Consider the following 16768-nt stretch of genomic DNA (forward strand, 5'->3'; position numbering starts at 1 on the left):
TTGAGGAAGACCCTATGGAGTCAAGAAACTGCTGAGATCATATAGTGCATTCTGAAATGCAGGTAGCTAAGAGCTAGTTCTGAGAAAAAAAATGACTTTGTGAGCTCAGGAGCTATGTGTGGGAAGCTGAATTTTGTGTGGAGAGGAAAGGCACTTGTTTTTTTGTTAGAAGAAAAACCTTTAAATTCTGAAGAACTAAAGCCATTTTACAGAGCATACTAGATGAATAAATGTTAAGATTTTAGGGTTTACAGATGAAAGGGACTAGGTAAATATGAACTTTTTTATTACCCAAAGCAATATAAGATTTAATGCAATCCCCATCAAAATTTCAATGACATTTTTTAAGAAGTAGAACAAAAAAATAATCAGATTTGTATGAAACCACAAAAGACCCTGAATAGCTAAAGCAACCCTGAGAAAAAAGAATGAAGGTGGAGGTATCACACTACCTGACTTCCAATCATACTACAAAGCAATGATAGTCAAATGAGCATAGTGTTGGCAGAAAAACAGACACACAAACCAATGGAATGAAACTGAGGGCTCAGAAATAAAATCACATGGATATGGGCAAATAGTTTTTGACAAAGGAGCCAAAACACACAGTGGAGAAAAGAAAGCTTCTTCAGTAAATGGCACTGGTAAAATTGGAAAGCCACATAAAAAAGAATGAAAGTAGACTACAGTTTGTCCCCACAAAAATTAATTCAAAATGGGCCAAAGACCTAATATGAGACCTGAAACAATAAATTACGTAGAAGGAAACATAGGTACTAAACTTAGGGACCTTGGTCTTAGAGAAGATTTTATGAATTTGATCCTAACAGTAAAAACAAATGAATGGGACTATATCAAATTTAAAAAGCTTCTGCACAGCAAAAAAAAAAAAAACAAGACAAACAACAACTATAAAAACAACCACAAACCAAACAAAAAGGCAACAATCTAGTGGGAGATGATATTTGCAAACAACAACTCCAACAAGAGGTTGATATTCAAAATACATAAAGAACTCATTCAACTCAACAACAAACAATCCAGTTAAAAAATGGGCAGAAGATCTGAACAGACACTTCTCTCAAGAAGGCATAAAAATGGCCAACAGATATATGAAAAGATGCTCATATATCACATAACTTCAGTAGCTATTAGGGAAATGCAAATCAAAACTACAATGAGATACCACCTCATAACTGTTAGGATGGCCATTAACAACAAAATAAGTAATAACAAGTGTCACAGAAGCTGTGGGGAGAAAGGAACTCTCATTCACTGCTAGTGGACATGTACACTGGCACAGCCACTATGAAAAACAGGGTGGGGTTTCCTCAAAAAATTAAGAATAGAGTTTCCATATGATTCTGGGTATCTACCTGAGAAACTTGAAAACATTTATTCACAAAGATATGTGCACCCCTATGTTAATTGCAACACTATTCACAGTGGCCAAGGCATGGAAACAACCAGTGTCCTTCAGTCGATGATTGGATAAAGACGTGGTGTACTGTGGAATACTACTCAGCCATAAGAAAGGACGAAAGACTGCCATTTGTGATAACATCGATGGACCTTGAGAATATTATGCTAAGTGAAATAAGGCAGAGAGAAGAAGCTAAGAACTATGTGATTTCACTCATCTATGGAATATAAAACTGAAACTCATAGGCACAGACAACAATATGGTGGTTACCAGAGGGAAGAAGGGTGGAGGATAGTAAAGGTGTGGAGGGTGGTAAAGGGTAAGGGGGGCCAAAATGGAGACAAAAGTTAATTTGACTTTGGGTGGTGGGCACATAGTACAAATAAGGCCATGTATCATGGAAGTGTACCTTGAAACCTATATAATCTTATTAACCAACACCACCCCAGTGAATTTAATTTTAAAAAAGAGAAAAAATAAGTTGGCAATGGAAGTATTACAGGTATCTATTATGTATTATTCAGCGGAAGTAGAGTTACTTTGATCTGGGGTAGGATACCCTGTGAATAGAGTCATTATTCTACCTGCACTGACATGTTAGAACTTGGAAAAAAATACAGTCCAAACACACAACAGTCCTCATACTAAAGTGATTCCGCTGTCTGTTTCTCTGTGGAATTTCAGTTGTTTAAACTAGAAATGATGGCATCTCTAATGTGAAGCAGTACGTCGGTATGTTCCATCAACAAATAGTAAAACAAATGGCGTCTTTAAATCATATACTCCAGAAACCTCCAGTTAAAATACTCTGTCAAATATTAAAACCCAGGTCAGAAATGAGTGGGTCAAGGTATTTGTGGAACTGAGTACGTATTACTGGGCAGCACCTGTTTCCTCTAAATGGAGCTGACCCAACCCTGAGGTAAGATGGCACGTTTTGTGAGCGCCCCCTTCCCCACACTACACGGGTAGCACCTGCCCTCAGTCTTCGCCACACTGTGTGGCCCCTGATGAATGGTCGTGATGCTGGGCCGAGTAGCTGTCATTTTGATGTGCCCATGAATTTTTAATGCTGTAGTGATGCTCACCCTATGTATCGTCCACAAAATCAATTCTATTTCTTCAATATTGATACTTCCTTCTTAATAGCTGCCTGCTCAACGTTAAAATAATTTATTCTGTAAGAACTGACCTTACCATAGTATATTCTGTAATGGCCTTTTGTAGAAAAGGTCTATCAGAAATCAGTTGAACTAACACGCTGTCGGCATTGTTGGGGCCTGCTTCCCTTTTATTTCAGGCAGCAGTGATGTGTCCTTGTTCTTGGAGTGTGGAATGGTTCCATGTATTGGGATTCTGGCCAACATATGACGGCACATTCTTAAGTAACATGCTGGCCACTGAACATAAGAATTAAATGGGACCATACTAGATTACAAATCATACCTATTATGTTCTGCTTGGGATTACTGCTCTGTTTATGAGAGAAAGAGAGAGACCTGGCTCCATGGCTTTGATAGTGGAAGTTATAGCCCATGCCCTCACAAGCCACATCAATGGAGATTGTTCCTGCCACTAAAGATGCTGGCTCTCCCTCAGGACAACACGACAGAGTGGGCCGGGCGTGCACACAGGGTGAGGTTTTCTCATGAGGACCAGTAAGTCACAGATCATGGCTCTTTTCCAAGTTTTCCCAGTGTTGTGTGGGACAATGAAGAGAAGCCATTGACAGGCACTTCGTTTTTAGAAAACTACAGCTACTGTGCTAGGTGTTGTTAAGGGCAAGCTGGAGATCACCCTGGTTTTCTGCTGGAGTACTGTTCTGTCAGAGAGGCAGTGTACCTCGTTCGGTTTTGTTTGGCAGAATAGGGCAGTGGATAAGTGGGCAACTTTCCTAAACAATTCATGCCTTAGTTTCTTTTAAAAAATGGAGATAATAATACTGTATTCTTTGACTCTAAGATGCCGCTCGCTATGATGCCTTTAAAAAAATGAACCATTAAGAAAAAAAACTCAGCATGTAATGTCAATAATGCAAAGAACTAAAATGACAAAGGAAACAATTCTTACCAAATCTTTATGTGCACAGGCAATACCAGCCACATCACGCCTGTGGTCTGACAGTGGCTGTGAAGTGCTCTTCACTGGAGGGTGCATTCTGATTACAAGGACGTTCAAGTGTCACAAAATATATGTCTTAGAATCCAAGCAATACAGTAGTATCTACCTCTAGGAATAAGTGAGTTTATGAATGTAAAGGTCTCAAAAGAATGACTGGCGCATGCTAAGAACTCAAAAAAAATGCTGGCTATTAATATTATTGTATCTATTATTATTACTAGAAGAATATTCTCAACCACCTTTGAAGCATTTGTCCCACACTTTTATTTGCACTGCATTCATTGCATCATCCCCAAAAGCCTTCTGAATCATCTGAATAGTTTCCCTGGAGGAATGTTCAAGCTTAACGCAAAATCTGATGCAGATTCATTGCTCTACTTGCTCAGTCATTTTGAATGCAATGGCCACACAGTGCACATGCTCACACAAGGGCATCTGCCGCCCCCACTGACTAGTACAGTGAATTTGTTATTTGTTCACTCATGTGCATTCCAGTCTACTCCTTGTGGCTGCCAGGTTACATCAACGTCATGCAAACCATTGTCATTATATTAACAATGGCTGGACTTTTTCTGGACAGACCTCATCTGTCTGATCCTGCACAATGACTGCGTAGACATATCGCTACAGTTAAGTTTCCGATGTTAACTGTCACAGTCTCTTCATCAGGGGAATGGCAAAGCCCCTAGACAGGTGTGATTAGCCCTAGCTAAGCTCTTACGCTTGATCAAACCCTCTTATTTGTGACGAAAACCTTCTCAGTGGTCACTTTACTCTAGAAAGCTTGCTCATCCACATTGGCTCCTTCATCAAAACCAAATTTGTATAACGATGTGGAGAATTCTTATTCTCTCTCTGTGATAGTTCAAAATCCAAAACTGAGAGAGTAACATTTCTACCTCATCTTCCTAGACTTCATCAACAACACATCCATTGTCCTCTCTGTGCATAAATGCAGCTAGAACTTATTCTGTTAATGCTGTTGGTTGGCAATACCTTCTATGATGATAAAAGAAATTTAGAAAATCTCTCTGGGTTTTAAAGGAAGAACCAATTATCTTCCAATGTAATTTTTCTCCTTCCCTCCCTCTCTCCTTTCCTTCCTCTTTTCTTCACCTTCCCCTTTTCTTCCTCCTCCTCCACCTCCTCCCCTTTCCATTTTCCCCTCCTGTGAAGACTCTCCTCCATTATTTGGCAATCCTTTCCCCAGACTTGTTCTTTGTTTTCCCATTAGAAAGTACTTTTCCAATTCCAGGGACAGAGGCTAAAAGATGTCACCTTAAGGAAAAAAGTTCTTTTTTCTTAGGTCATTTTTATTTAAGTTTCCTGGCCCACATGTGCATTTTATAACCGATTGGAAAATGTTTCCGTGGCCTAATTTACCATACGCTGTTACACAGAACCAGACTTCACTGCTAGAACTCATAACCAAGAGAACAACAACGTTTCCACTTGTAATTAGTAATCTTTTTTTCCAGGAAAGACTTTTGATTGGGTTTCCTCTATCAGTGCTTAGGTGACTAGCAATTTATTTCTATTCCAGCAGGTATTAAATATGACACTATTTCTTGGCTCAAATTAAAATTAAACAGGAAAAATAATTTCTATTGCTACACATGATTTGAATACACCAACTTGTAGGAAATTTTTGCATTTTAGTGTGGTAAGCTGTATTAAATTTCAGACTTATAATTGTACTTGCTACAGATGTATTATAAAGTAACTCCCTGTAACTGTCCAAAGAATGCAATGTCTAATGGAGTTCTCAAATTGCTGTAATTATACCGGAACAGATTCAGTGATCCGTGATGCGGTACTGCCCCAGGGCAAGTGAAGAAACTTGTCAGTAAGTATTTAAAGTAAGATTTGAGACATTGAGTAGTTTTGACTGTGAACGTCTGAAACTTCAGAGTCAAATTCTTTGAAAAGAACTGCTTTGCAGTAGTTTGCATAACAATAAAATAAACTTCCAAAAAGCAAATTCTTTTCCTTCTGAGAGTTTGGCTGTATGGTATAATACTTAGTAGGAAGAAAATACAAAACCAAGCCAGTTTTAATCTAGCAGGGGAAAGAGCCTGCATTTGTTACTTAAATTATTTTTAGTTTTCTTCCTACTGAAATTATTGGAGTAAAAAAATTTAAAAACAAACCAGGGAGTGTCTAGAGTGTTGAGGAACCACTTTTAATTGGCGTTAGCAAATATTTAACAAGGAGCCACGAGGTAAACTTAGGAAAATTGCCAAGTCATTTAAAAAGCAGCAAGAGAACAATCGTCAAAGAGATTTGATTTTTTGAAGGCTTTTTAAGTTGACTGTAATCCACAGTAAGGATGACCTTCACAGCTTTGAGGTTTAGAGAGAGAGGATGGGAAGATAATTAGCTGTAGGAGGGAGGGGTGGAGATGGAAATCAATTACTTTTCTTTGGCTTTGATCCCATCCCCTGCAGCAGGGAAGGAACAGAGGGCCAAGTGAGGTACAGGTTTCTAGAAAATGCAGACAGACAGAGCCAAGGGGAAAGGCCCCCACTGCATCCCATGGCAGCCAGGACCCTGTCCTGGAGATACACATCTAGGACTCGCTCTCCAAATAGGGTCAGAAATACCTTTCAAGACATACTGTGTCCCTGATAAATTTTTTGTTTAGCCTATAATGTTGAAGTGTGCCCTCTCTGTAAACTCAATGCCATAGTGAATACTTGGCAATATCGAAGATAATGGTAGGAAGAAGATTTTAAAGAAAGAAGACAGATTCAAAGGTTTTTGAGAAAGTAGGGTGTAAGGCGTTTATACCAAATTGATGACAATAAACAATAAAGTGAACGCTTTATAATAATAATAATAATAATGCTATAATATCTTAATATATTACCATGTTCCTGGAAAAGTTCTAAACTCTTTCTCTGTGTGAATGGACTTAACACTCAGAGTAACGCACAAGGTAGGTACTCTTCCCACTCCCATTTTCCCAAAAATACAACTGAGGCACAGAAAGGTTAAGTGACTTGTGACGGTGACCCACCTGATGGGAGACAGAGCCAAAGTTCGCACTCCTGCTCCAGAATCTGTCCTGGAAGTCGCTAAGCTCCTCTGCTGTCTAGTCCATGAGCTCACATACGTGTTTATACACCAGCATGTTTTTAATTCTAAAAGGATTCCCTTTGACTACCTGTATTTCTTATGAAAGTTTATGATGGTATTTGTTTATTGATTGGTTTTCTTGTTAAATCCAGAAACTTGGCCATTGAGATGCAAGCTGAAATGATAGCATCAATGCTTTAGAACAGATGCTACTGTCTAATTTGGCTACTGCTACTTCATGGCTAGATACCAATGACTGTGACAATCCATTCAAAGTTTTGACCATAGTCATACTCCACATGTGCCTCGAACATCAAGCTCGCTCCTTGATTCACTGCCATACCAGCATTAGCAGCATGATCACCCCCAGTGCAGTGGACCTGGCACGGCACGACGGTGGCATGAGTTGACCAAGAAAAGGTGATAAGGCAGCTGCTGTCACTCTGTAATGTTCATATCATTAAATAACTCAGGGACAACATTTCCTGGGTTCAGTGATGCTGGGTGAGTCCATTTCACTCACAGGTCTATGGAAGCAGATTCACTATTCTCATTAATGATGGTCTTCTGGCAGTTAAAGCATGGCAGAGGTACAGCCACTTTTTCTAGTGAGAATTACACCTGGAGCGATTTTGGATGAAAACAGGGATTGAGAAAAACTGGAAAGTATAGGAAAGAGGACAACACAGCACGATAGGACATGTCCTTTTAACGTCTTAACTCCCAGAAATCCCCTGCACGGAGGAATAGAAAACAAAGCTGGATCTTCATTTCAGTGAAAACAACGGGGCCATTCTGTCGCTCCGTCTCTTGTGGTCTCTAGCTCAATGGCAGTTTAGTGTCTTAGAGAATATTTATTATCCTCTGTAAAATATAAAAGACTTTGTTTTTCAATTCAATGCAAAATGTACAAATAAAAAAATCTTTAAAAATGAAATAATAAAAGAATGAGGAATAGGAAACTATGAAATTGTTATGTTTCCTTTAAAAGCTGCCCCATTTTGCTCGCTGCTACCACTCCAGGACAATGACAGGGGGAAGGCCGTTGGGATGGTGAAAGAGTGAATATTACTCTCACTTGTCTTCAGACTTTTGCTAGTTCCAAAAATGTTCCCTGTGTGTACGTGTGTGCGTGTGTGTGTAAATATAGATTTTTTTTCTTAAGAGCAAGAGACTCATATACAAATTTTTGCACCCTCGACAGCCAATAAACCGTGAAGATCACACCATACAAGATCTTTGGTACAAGACCGAATGCATATAATATTGTATTAATGGCATCATGAATTCAAAGCACAAACATTTTTAAAAACTCTAAAATACAACTAAAACAACCCACAAAATCGATTAACTTATAACTCAGAAAGGCAAATAGCTAAGATCTAACCTATTCAATTTGCATTGCTTAACACCAAGGCATGTTTTGAATAGCATTTAAGGAGTAAATCATGACATTAGGAATAATGCTGATGAACATACCAAACACATAACTGGGTTGGCAGAGTAAAATAAAAAGTCATTATTTTTCAACAAGTATAAAAATACAATAATTTACACCTGTGTCTCTACTACCCATCATTATTTCTATGGTTACCACTATATGAAATTTAGTATTTGTCACTCCCGTGTATTTTCTGTAGAAGACTCTTACTATATGCCTACACCTGAAATAATCCTGTTTTGCAATTTTAACATCATATGGATAAACTTATTCATGCAATCTAAGTATTTTTCTCAATTTTTTAAATTGCTATTATGCTTGTGAGTTTCAGAATTCTGATTCATGAAACTAATTCATTTATTGTATGAATATATATCACAATTTATCCATTTTCTTTTATTTTTTCACAGCTTTATTGAGAAATAATTGACCTATAACATTGTACAAGTTAAAGGTGTATGGTGTGATGATTTTCCTAGTACTACAATAAGGTGTATCAACACATCTATCACCTCACGTAATTACAAGTTTGTGTGTGTGTGCATGAGAACATCTAAGATCTACTGCCTTAGCAATTTTCAAGTACATAACAGAGTATTATTAATGATGGTTACTATGCTGTACATGAGCTCCCCTGGCTTACTTATCTTATAACTGGGAGTTTGTACCCTTTGACCCATGCCTCCCCATTTCCCCCCATTCCCCAAACCCTGGCATGAGTTTTGCTTTTCACAAGTTCCACATATGAATGAGATCATGGATGAGATATTTTTCTTTCTCTGTCTGGCTTATTTTTCTAAGGATAATGCCCTCACGGTCAATCCATGTTGTTACAAATGGCAGGATTTCCTTCTTTTATATGGATTAATACTATTCCATTGTACATGTACTCTACATTTTCTTTATTCATTCACACAACAACAGGCACTTAAGTTGTTTTAGAATGGCTATTATCAAAATGACAAGATACAGCTAGTGCAGGCGAGGATGTGGAAAAAAGGGAACGCTTGCGCACTGTTGGTAAAAATGGAAATTGGTACAGCTGTTATGGAAAACATATGAATGTTCTTCAAAAAATTAAAAATAGAACTACTGTATGATCCAGCAATCCTGCTTCAGGGTGTATATCCAAAGGTAAGGAAATCACTATGTCAAAGAGATATCCATTTTCTTTTTGATGAATATTTAGATTTTTTCCAGCTTTTTTGAAACAATGCTGCTATGAACATTCTTATACATGTATCCTTGTACACATGAATAAAACTTTCTTTCAGGTGTACACATAGGACTGAAATTTATTCATTTATTTATTCAATATATGTTTATTGAGGACTTAGTACATTCTAGGCACCATCCTAGGCTGAGGAGACACAATGATCATAATCATATGGAAGTTCCTAACTCAAGGAATTTACATCATGCTGAGGGAGACAGACAATTAAAAAATTATTAACAAGTAAAACAAAACTAGAAAGTGGAATGGAGAGTGCCATGGGCAGGACCTGTTCTTTTACACAGAGCAGCTGTGGAAGGCTATGCTCTGCAGGTGACATTGAGGGAGAGACATGAAGAAGATGAAGAATCCAATCCATCCTGCATATATCTGGGGAAAAAGCATTCCAAGTAGAGGAAGCAGCAAGTGCACAGGCCCAGCGACAGGAGCAGGCCTGGTATGCTGGGGTAGAGCGAGGACACTGCTGTGGCCGGAGTGGACTAAACAGGGGTGACTGAGTAGTAGAAGGGGATGAAGGCAGAGAGAGGGGGCCTTATTAAAGTTTGTAAGGACTATAGAATTTCCTCTGAGCCAGGTGAGAAGGCGCTGGATGGCTTTGCATTGTGCTGTGATCACAATTTTCATTAAGAAGAAGCATGCCAGGTGCTGTACAGACTGCGATGAGCAAGGATGGAAATAAGGAGAGCGATCAGGAAGGATTGCTAACATCGAGAGAATGGTGATGGTGGCTTGCACAAGAGCCTCGTTAGTGGAGGTGAGGGGAAGTGGTCAGATTTCGGATATGTCAGGGGTAGGGCCACGCAGATTTGCTGGATGGGCTGGGTGATATGAGGTGTAAGAAAAAGGAGCTGGAGATGACTCCAGGGCTTTTTCCTTGAATAGCTGTAAGCTGGAAGAAAAGATTGTCATTTGTTGAAATAGAGAAGATTTAGAAAGAGAAGGTTTTTGGAGGAGAGGAGAATCAGTTCAGTTTATATATATTAAATTTGTTATACCTATTAGATATCAAAATACAGATATCAAGTAGGCAACCAGGTATTACATAAAATTTAGGGTGTGTACATCTTGAACTTTATTGTGTATCACAAAATTGTTCCCCCAATTTTTGGTACCTAGTTACATTTCACGTGCAGTAACAACAGCTGGATTGTCGATTTTTCTTACTGATAACCTAACAGAACTATCTGGTATCTCATTGTTGACAATATTCTTTAACAAAACAGTGCTCCTGAGCTAAGCTCTTAATTTTTCAAGCACGACATGCATGTTTATAATCTACTGACTGGTGGCGCTGTTGCCACATTGTCCCAATCCAAAGTGCTCCATAAGTGGGATATACCACACACCCTTAGCAAGAAGAGTGAAATCAGCGGCCTGGGCCTGTTTATATCTCCACTTTCTTTTGGGGAGATGGAAATTTCTACAGGCAGCACTGCAATTTTGATATGGCTAATCCTCTTGCTTTGGCTTTTGATGATGATCGAAGCCACGCTAATGTAAACTAATTAGAGGTACTGGAGATGCTGAGTTTTGATTATAAAAAGAAAAAATTCAAATTGCTTTTAATTATATACACTAATTGAAAGTTTTCTAGGCTAATAATGATGACCTGATAGGCATCTTATGATTAGATATGAATAATTATACTTAGAATATTAGAAATGCTTGCACTATTGCTGGATTCAATTTTTATGCAGAGTGTATTTAAAAAGGTGAAAGATTTATACAATCTGAAGAGAAACCAGAGTATAAGAAAGTAGGTATTTAAAAGTGTTGGTTTCTTATGAGTATATTCATATTTACCTTACAATGTAATTCGAATATAAGGATGATTTGGACTACTGTTCAAGAATTGGGAATGAGGTCTTGTTTGTAGTTATTTGATGGAGAGTATCTGCCTCCCCACTTCCACTTAAAATTTGTTTTGGCTTACGTTGATTGAGTTATTTTGCAGTACCAACTTACTGCAGATAGGGGAAAAAAGAGACAGAGTGAGAGAGTGAAAGAATAACTATAAATAGCTATGGTTTTAAAATATGGAACAATGTTGTGGAAATTATTGGGATGCCATTTCTTTAAAGATATTCAGAATATGAATTCCAGTCCTAGAAGATTCTTAAACATATCAGGTCCACGTGTCCCCATGTCTGGAGCTTGTCGGTCAGACTTGCCCGAGCAGCAAAACAGCAATGACGGGAGCTAAATCCTCTCGTGAACCACTACAGAACCTGCTCAGAGGACCTGAGTTATATTCCAGTCTCTATGGCTGATTAATTATTTTCTGTTACTAGGCAAATAATTTCTTGCTTTCTATCTTAGTTTCCTTATATTTACATGCTTTAAAATGGATGGTTGCCAGAATGAAATAGTTTTAAAAGCATGAAGTGAAAATAGAAGGCCTCATTTTTATAATACTCTAAGTCAGGGGAATCAAACTCATTTTCACCGGGGCCACATCAGCCTCGCGGTTGCCTTCAAAGGGCCGAAGGTAATTTTAGAGCTATATAAATGTATAACAGTTAAGTGAGAGCTCAGCGCTCAGCTGCTGGGTAGAAACAAGGTGCCAGGCCAGATAAAACAAGGTGGAGGGCCAGATTCTGCCGGTGGGCCTTGTCTTTGCCACCTGTACTCTAAGCAACTTTAAACCAAAATCTTTTGTAGATTTTCACCAACTAACAAAAGTTGAGAATGGAGAGAAGAGGAAAGGTAAGTTATGTAAGGGATTTCTGACTTTTTAAAAATTTCACGTGATAATTCAAATTGTCAATAAATACTTTGCATATAATTTGAGTAGGGCCTAAACCTTGTACAGTTGAGTATTATCTAAATTGTATAAAACTTCAATTATTATACGCAAGCTTTTCTTCTACCAGCTCCTCTGTCTTTTGTTGAGTTTTTGTTGAACTATGTGGGCATAGAGGAGCAAAACAGAATTTTTTCTGTCCTATTTATGGTCATAAGTGGTATTCGAGCCCGTTATGGGTGTGGGAGGGTGAGGTGATAAGTAGAAATGTCGTGCAGTGATGGGCCTGGCGTCTCGATCCTACGGTTTCTGTCGGTCCTTCTGTAGCTGGGGCTACTCCATCTACAGCTGCAAGTTGCGCTACACCCAGGTTCCGGGAGCAAACAGTTTCTATTTAGGCCAAATGTAAGAAGCTCCAGGCCAGCAGCAGAGCAGCCCAGCCATATCAGTCTGGCAATTTGCTTCCCTATTTTGAGCCCTGTACAATTCATTCACTGAAGCCCTGCCTCATTAAATTATGTCCGAGTCTCTACTTCCTGCTCCATGCTTTTGTATTTTTGGAAGCAGTTAAGTAGACTTAACTTTTCCTTAACTAAACTTTGAAAGGGTAGAATGTTCTCCCTGTGCTCCAGCCCCTCGTATCTGGAACCCGAGGCCTGCTGCCCTGTTATCCTGTGGCGTGTTTCTTTGAAGTCAGTCTGGATCTTAGCATGGGCAATGGCACCACACCTCACCTCCTGTGCAGCTGCCAGCTTCTCAACACTGAACGTCTCTGCACTTACTGGCCAGTGTCGGCCAGGTCTCTGCTTATAGGGGTCTCTCCCTACAAGTTAAGTCACCTGCTTCTGGGACCTACCGAGGAGGCCTCCCAATCAATAGTTGTCCCACCTGATCTCTGGGTCCTGAGTCCCTGGTCCAGTCAGTGTGAGCCAGGTTCTAAAATGGCCCAGGGCACGCAACTCTTTATTAAAAGTCTTCTTCCTCATACAAAATTTCCTTCAAATATTTTCTCTTTAGACTGTCAAATGTCTCGTGTGGAAAAGGAGCTCAGTGAATGTTCCTAGGCATTAGGTGCACTTTCAAATCCGTGGCAGAGAGGAACAAGATCTTTAGAACAGAAATTAAGAGAATCCAATGCACATTTACTTTGCCTGTCAAAAACAAAACACAAAACACAACAAAAACCACACCCAACCCCCTAAATTCCCCAAATTCCCAAAACTCAAAAAAATTACAAAAATGACCAGCAGGTGGTAGTCATTCAAACAATGGAGCTTTCTCATCAAGTACTTAATTACCCCAGAAGGGCACAACTTGTAATGACTACTGATCATTGGTCGTGGACTCTGGTAGGTGGAGGGATGACAAGAGAAAACTAGTTAATAATTCTGTTGCTACTAATTAAATTAACACCCCCTCCATAAACAAAGGGGCAGAAGCACAAATTTGATGGTCTCCCGATTATCAGATGGTTAAGTGCACTTTGGTACAGTTGGACTAATCCTTTGATATTAAATGAATTGATTTTTGTCATTTGTGAAAGGGTATGGTATACTCACTTGCCATGATAATACATTTGGGAGGGGCCTGTTTTAAATGTAAGTGGCGCCCTTTGTAGTTTGAAAACCTGTGTAACTGTTTTAGTGACATATGAATATATTTCTAATGAAGAATGTTCCCACAATTAGTGGGTTTAAAAAATTAAATAGAATCCAAAAGAAATACCCAATTTCATTTCTATTACTGACAAAACTATAAGAAGCTTTTTTTATGGAAAAGATAATGTATTACGATGACAGAATTTAGGATGACATATCTAATAAATGACCCCATTAAGAAGCTTTTTACTGCCCCCTGCTGTCAGTTTCTATAATATAGTACAATTACTGTAAAAACTGACTAAAGGTGAATTAGTTGAACAACTTGGGAAAAAAATTCCCTGCTTCTACACCACTTTTAAGTAGGTAACACTAATGCTTACTCTGTGTTTGTTGAACTAAAGAAATGATTAGTCAGACTAAAGAAAACAACTCTAGGAAAATGTGTATTGGTGGATGTGGGGTGAGAGGTAAAGTTTGTGATGTAAAATGATATATTAATAAAAATACCAGTTTTTTTAACCAATGAGATCCTTTATCATTTCTCCAAATTTCATAATTTTGAATTTACTTTTTAATATTTACATAATTTAGGTGAAAACATGTTTCATTAATAAAGGCAAAACTTCCAAAATAAATGAATGAATGGTTTATTTTTATAGTATAATCTTGAAATGTTATTTTTAATTTGGCATGGGACATTAAGAAATGAGAAATGATAAAAATAATGGGTGGTACCAATGTAGTAGTCATGAGGTGCAAGGTCTTATTCTCCTCTTTCACATATTATTTTATTTAGTCACCATCAAATGGTGACTAAAATATCTACCACCACCAAATACCTACCACCAGAATGAGGTAGGTATTGTTATGTTTCCCATTTCACAGATGAAGAAACTGGGTCAACAAAGTAAGTTGCTTACTTGGGGAAACGGTAGGGACAAGATTGGAAACCCTGCAGCCTGACTCTAGGGTCACTCCTCTTAACCTTTTGCACAGAAGGTATAGACTCTGCAATTAAGGAGGAAGAATCTAAAGAACTTATGATGGACATCGTGATGTAAGTGTTTATTGACTGAAACTAACTGCACACTCGTGCACTTGTTACTTTTTTGCAGCACCTGTGCTGGGGCCTGTGCGTGAACAACAGACCTGAACCACATGGTTTGGTTTATCGTTGTCAGGAAAGTTCTACTCTCCGTGGTTGCACATAGAACGCATGTGGGTGTGTTTATGTTAAGTAAATATGTGCGGATTTCGCCCAGGCCTAGACCAGATTATATACTTGGTAACGTAGGGAAAATGCAGTCAGTCAGGTTCCCTCACCTGGATGTTCCGGCAACTATGACTTAGCAGTGTTCATATTAAGTTCTATAACCTAGAGAATGGGCTCGCATGTGCAGAATCAAGTTCTGCTATATAACATCTTGGCATCCTGCTGGCTTTGCGTGCACTTGGTATACATGGGAGTTGGGACTTCCCCACCGCGCCACACACAACTTGCGTGGATTGCCCCACCCCAGAATAAAGGCTTGTCAGGCATTCCCACTGCTCTGGGAATTTTCTTCTGCGATCACGTGTGAACCTGCCTGGCCTCGAGCGCTTGCAGAAACAGATGGCTATGATTATGGTTGGCCTCAGCACACCTGTGCCTTTCACCAGAGTGGACTTCTAGTTTTAGCCACACTTTCAGCCACCCTCAGACGCTAACATTGAAATTAGGCACACACTTTTTACAGTCCTTTGAATAACTATGTTGCACATTTCAAGTTTCCCTGGCTGATACTAATCCGGAGTCCAATACAACAACCTGTTTGTACTCCTCTATGCCTGTCCAGCCCTTTGTTTTTCCCAGTATTAGGTGGTTCATGACAACAAATGCGTCTCACCAGGGACAACTCGGTCCACTACTATTTGCCATTTTGAGATGCTTTCGCCTTGCAGGTACTTGAAAACACTACCTCGGACCCCAGAAGCCTAACTATACAGGAAATAATCTCCTTCTACATTAAAGAAAACATCGAAGCTCAACACAAATCATTCGATATTTGTAATAAAACAATGCCTACCTGACTCGAGGCGTTGGGTTTCCAGTGACTCTGCACTCCAGATAAACTCTACTTCCTTCTGCCACTTCTTGGCTCCGCAGCTTCTGGATGAACCGAGGAGCTGATGGGAAGTGGAGTGCGTTCTGGGGCTGGGGGTGAGAGATGCTATTGCCCGGCACTGCCTCGTCCTGGTCTGCTTGGTAGCAGTGCCTGGCCTCAGGTAACTTCATCTCTGCTTCCATTTCTTGTTGGTCTTCAGTGGGACTCTGGCTGGCGGAGACACTCATCAGGGCTGACGGCTGATTTTTAGGAGACAGGTAGCCACTGTCTGGTGAAGACGACTCCCCATTGGGGCTTCTGCTTCTTGGCTTTGACGCTTCTTTAAATATAGATGTCAGCTCCTCGATGAAATTAGCCGCCTTATCACACAGCTGGCTCTGGGGGCCAGACTTACCTTGACATGCCGGCTTAGGCTTCACCCCTGCGTTGGGAATTTTAGCACCACGTTTTTCAGCCTTCCGCAGGCTCCGGATATAGCTGGGCCTGGCAAGCAGGGGTGAGGTGGCAGCTTTCCTCTTTGACCCAGGTGAGGAGGTGTGCTCAGTCTGTCCTTCTGGCCTCTTATCCAGAGGTCTTCCTGAGGAGGCTGGCTCACCCAATTTGGTCTCCTTTCGGGAAGAATTTTCACAGAAGTTTATGGGAGAGGTATTGAAAATCTGTGAGATCTCCTTTTCTGAGTCAAAGTCTTCTGTCTCCGAGTTGGCTATAGCTCTCCGGGCCAGGTCAAGGCTCTTGTTTATCTCCTCCTGGCTGAGAAAAGCAGACAGCTCAGGGAAGCAGTCAGCATTCTTGCTTTCTTCCTGCATGTCTGATAGGGAATCATAGAAGGAGTCATGGGAGGAAGTCTCTGACATATTTGAAAAGTCTTCATACACTCTTTGTCTGCTCTCAACAGGAAGGCTAAAGGCACTGGATGTCAGTTTACTTCTGAAAGACAACATAGACGGTATCGCCATGAGTGGTAATAGTGGGGGGTGTGTATGTGTGTGTGTGTTATCCTAACACTACTAATTTACAAATTG

General features: G+C 39.7%; 1 protein-coding gene across 3 annotated transcripts in view; it reads right to left on the reverse strand.

Moving 5' to 3' along the window:
- PALLD (palladin, cytoskeletal associated protein) overlaps window positions 1–16768 on the reverse strand; it is a 354974-nt gene that overhangs the window by 324618 nt on the left and 13588 nt on the right. For all 3 annotated transcript variants that reach the window (XM_045830996.1, XM_045830995.1, XM_045830997.1), the window contains exon 2: window positions 15708–16673. In XM_045830996.1, the coding sequence (XP_045686952.1) occupies window positions 15708–16600 (893 nt within the window). In that variant the 5' untranslated portion in view covers window positions 16601–16673. The remainder of the gene's footprint in view (window positions 1–15707; window positions 16674–16768) is intronic.

Source organism: Phyllostomus hastatus, unplaced genomic scaffold, assembly GCF_019186645.2.
Source record: "Phyllostomus hastatus isolate PE091 unplaced genomic scaffold, TTU_PhHast_1.1 phas_contig_159, whole genome shotgun sequence".
Lineage (NCBI taxonomy): Eukaryota > Metazoa > Chordata > Mammalia > Chiroptera > Phyllostomidae > Phyllostomus > Phyllostomus hastatus.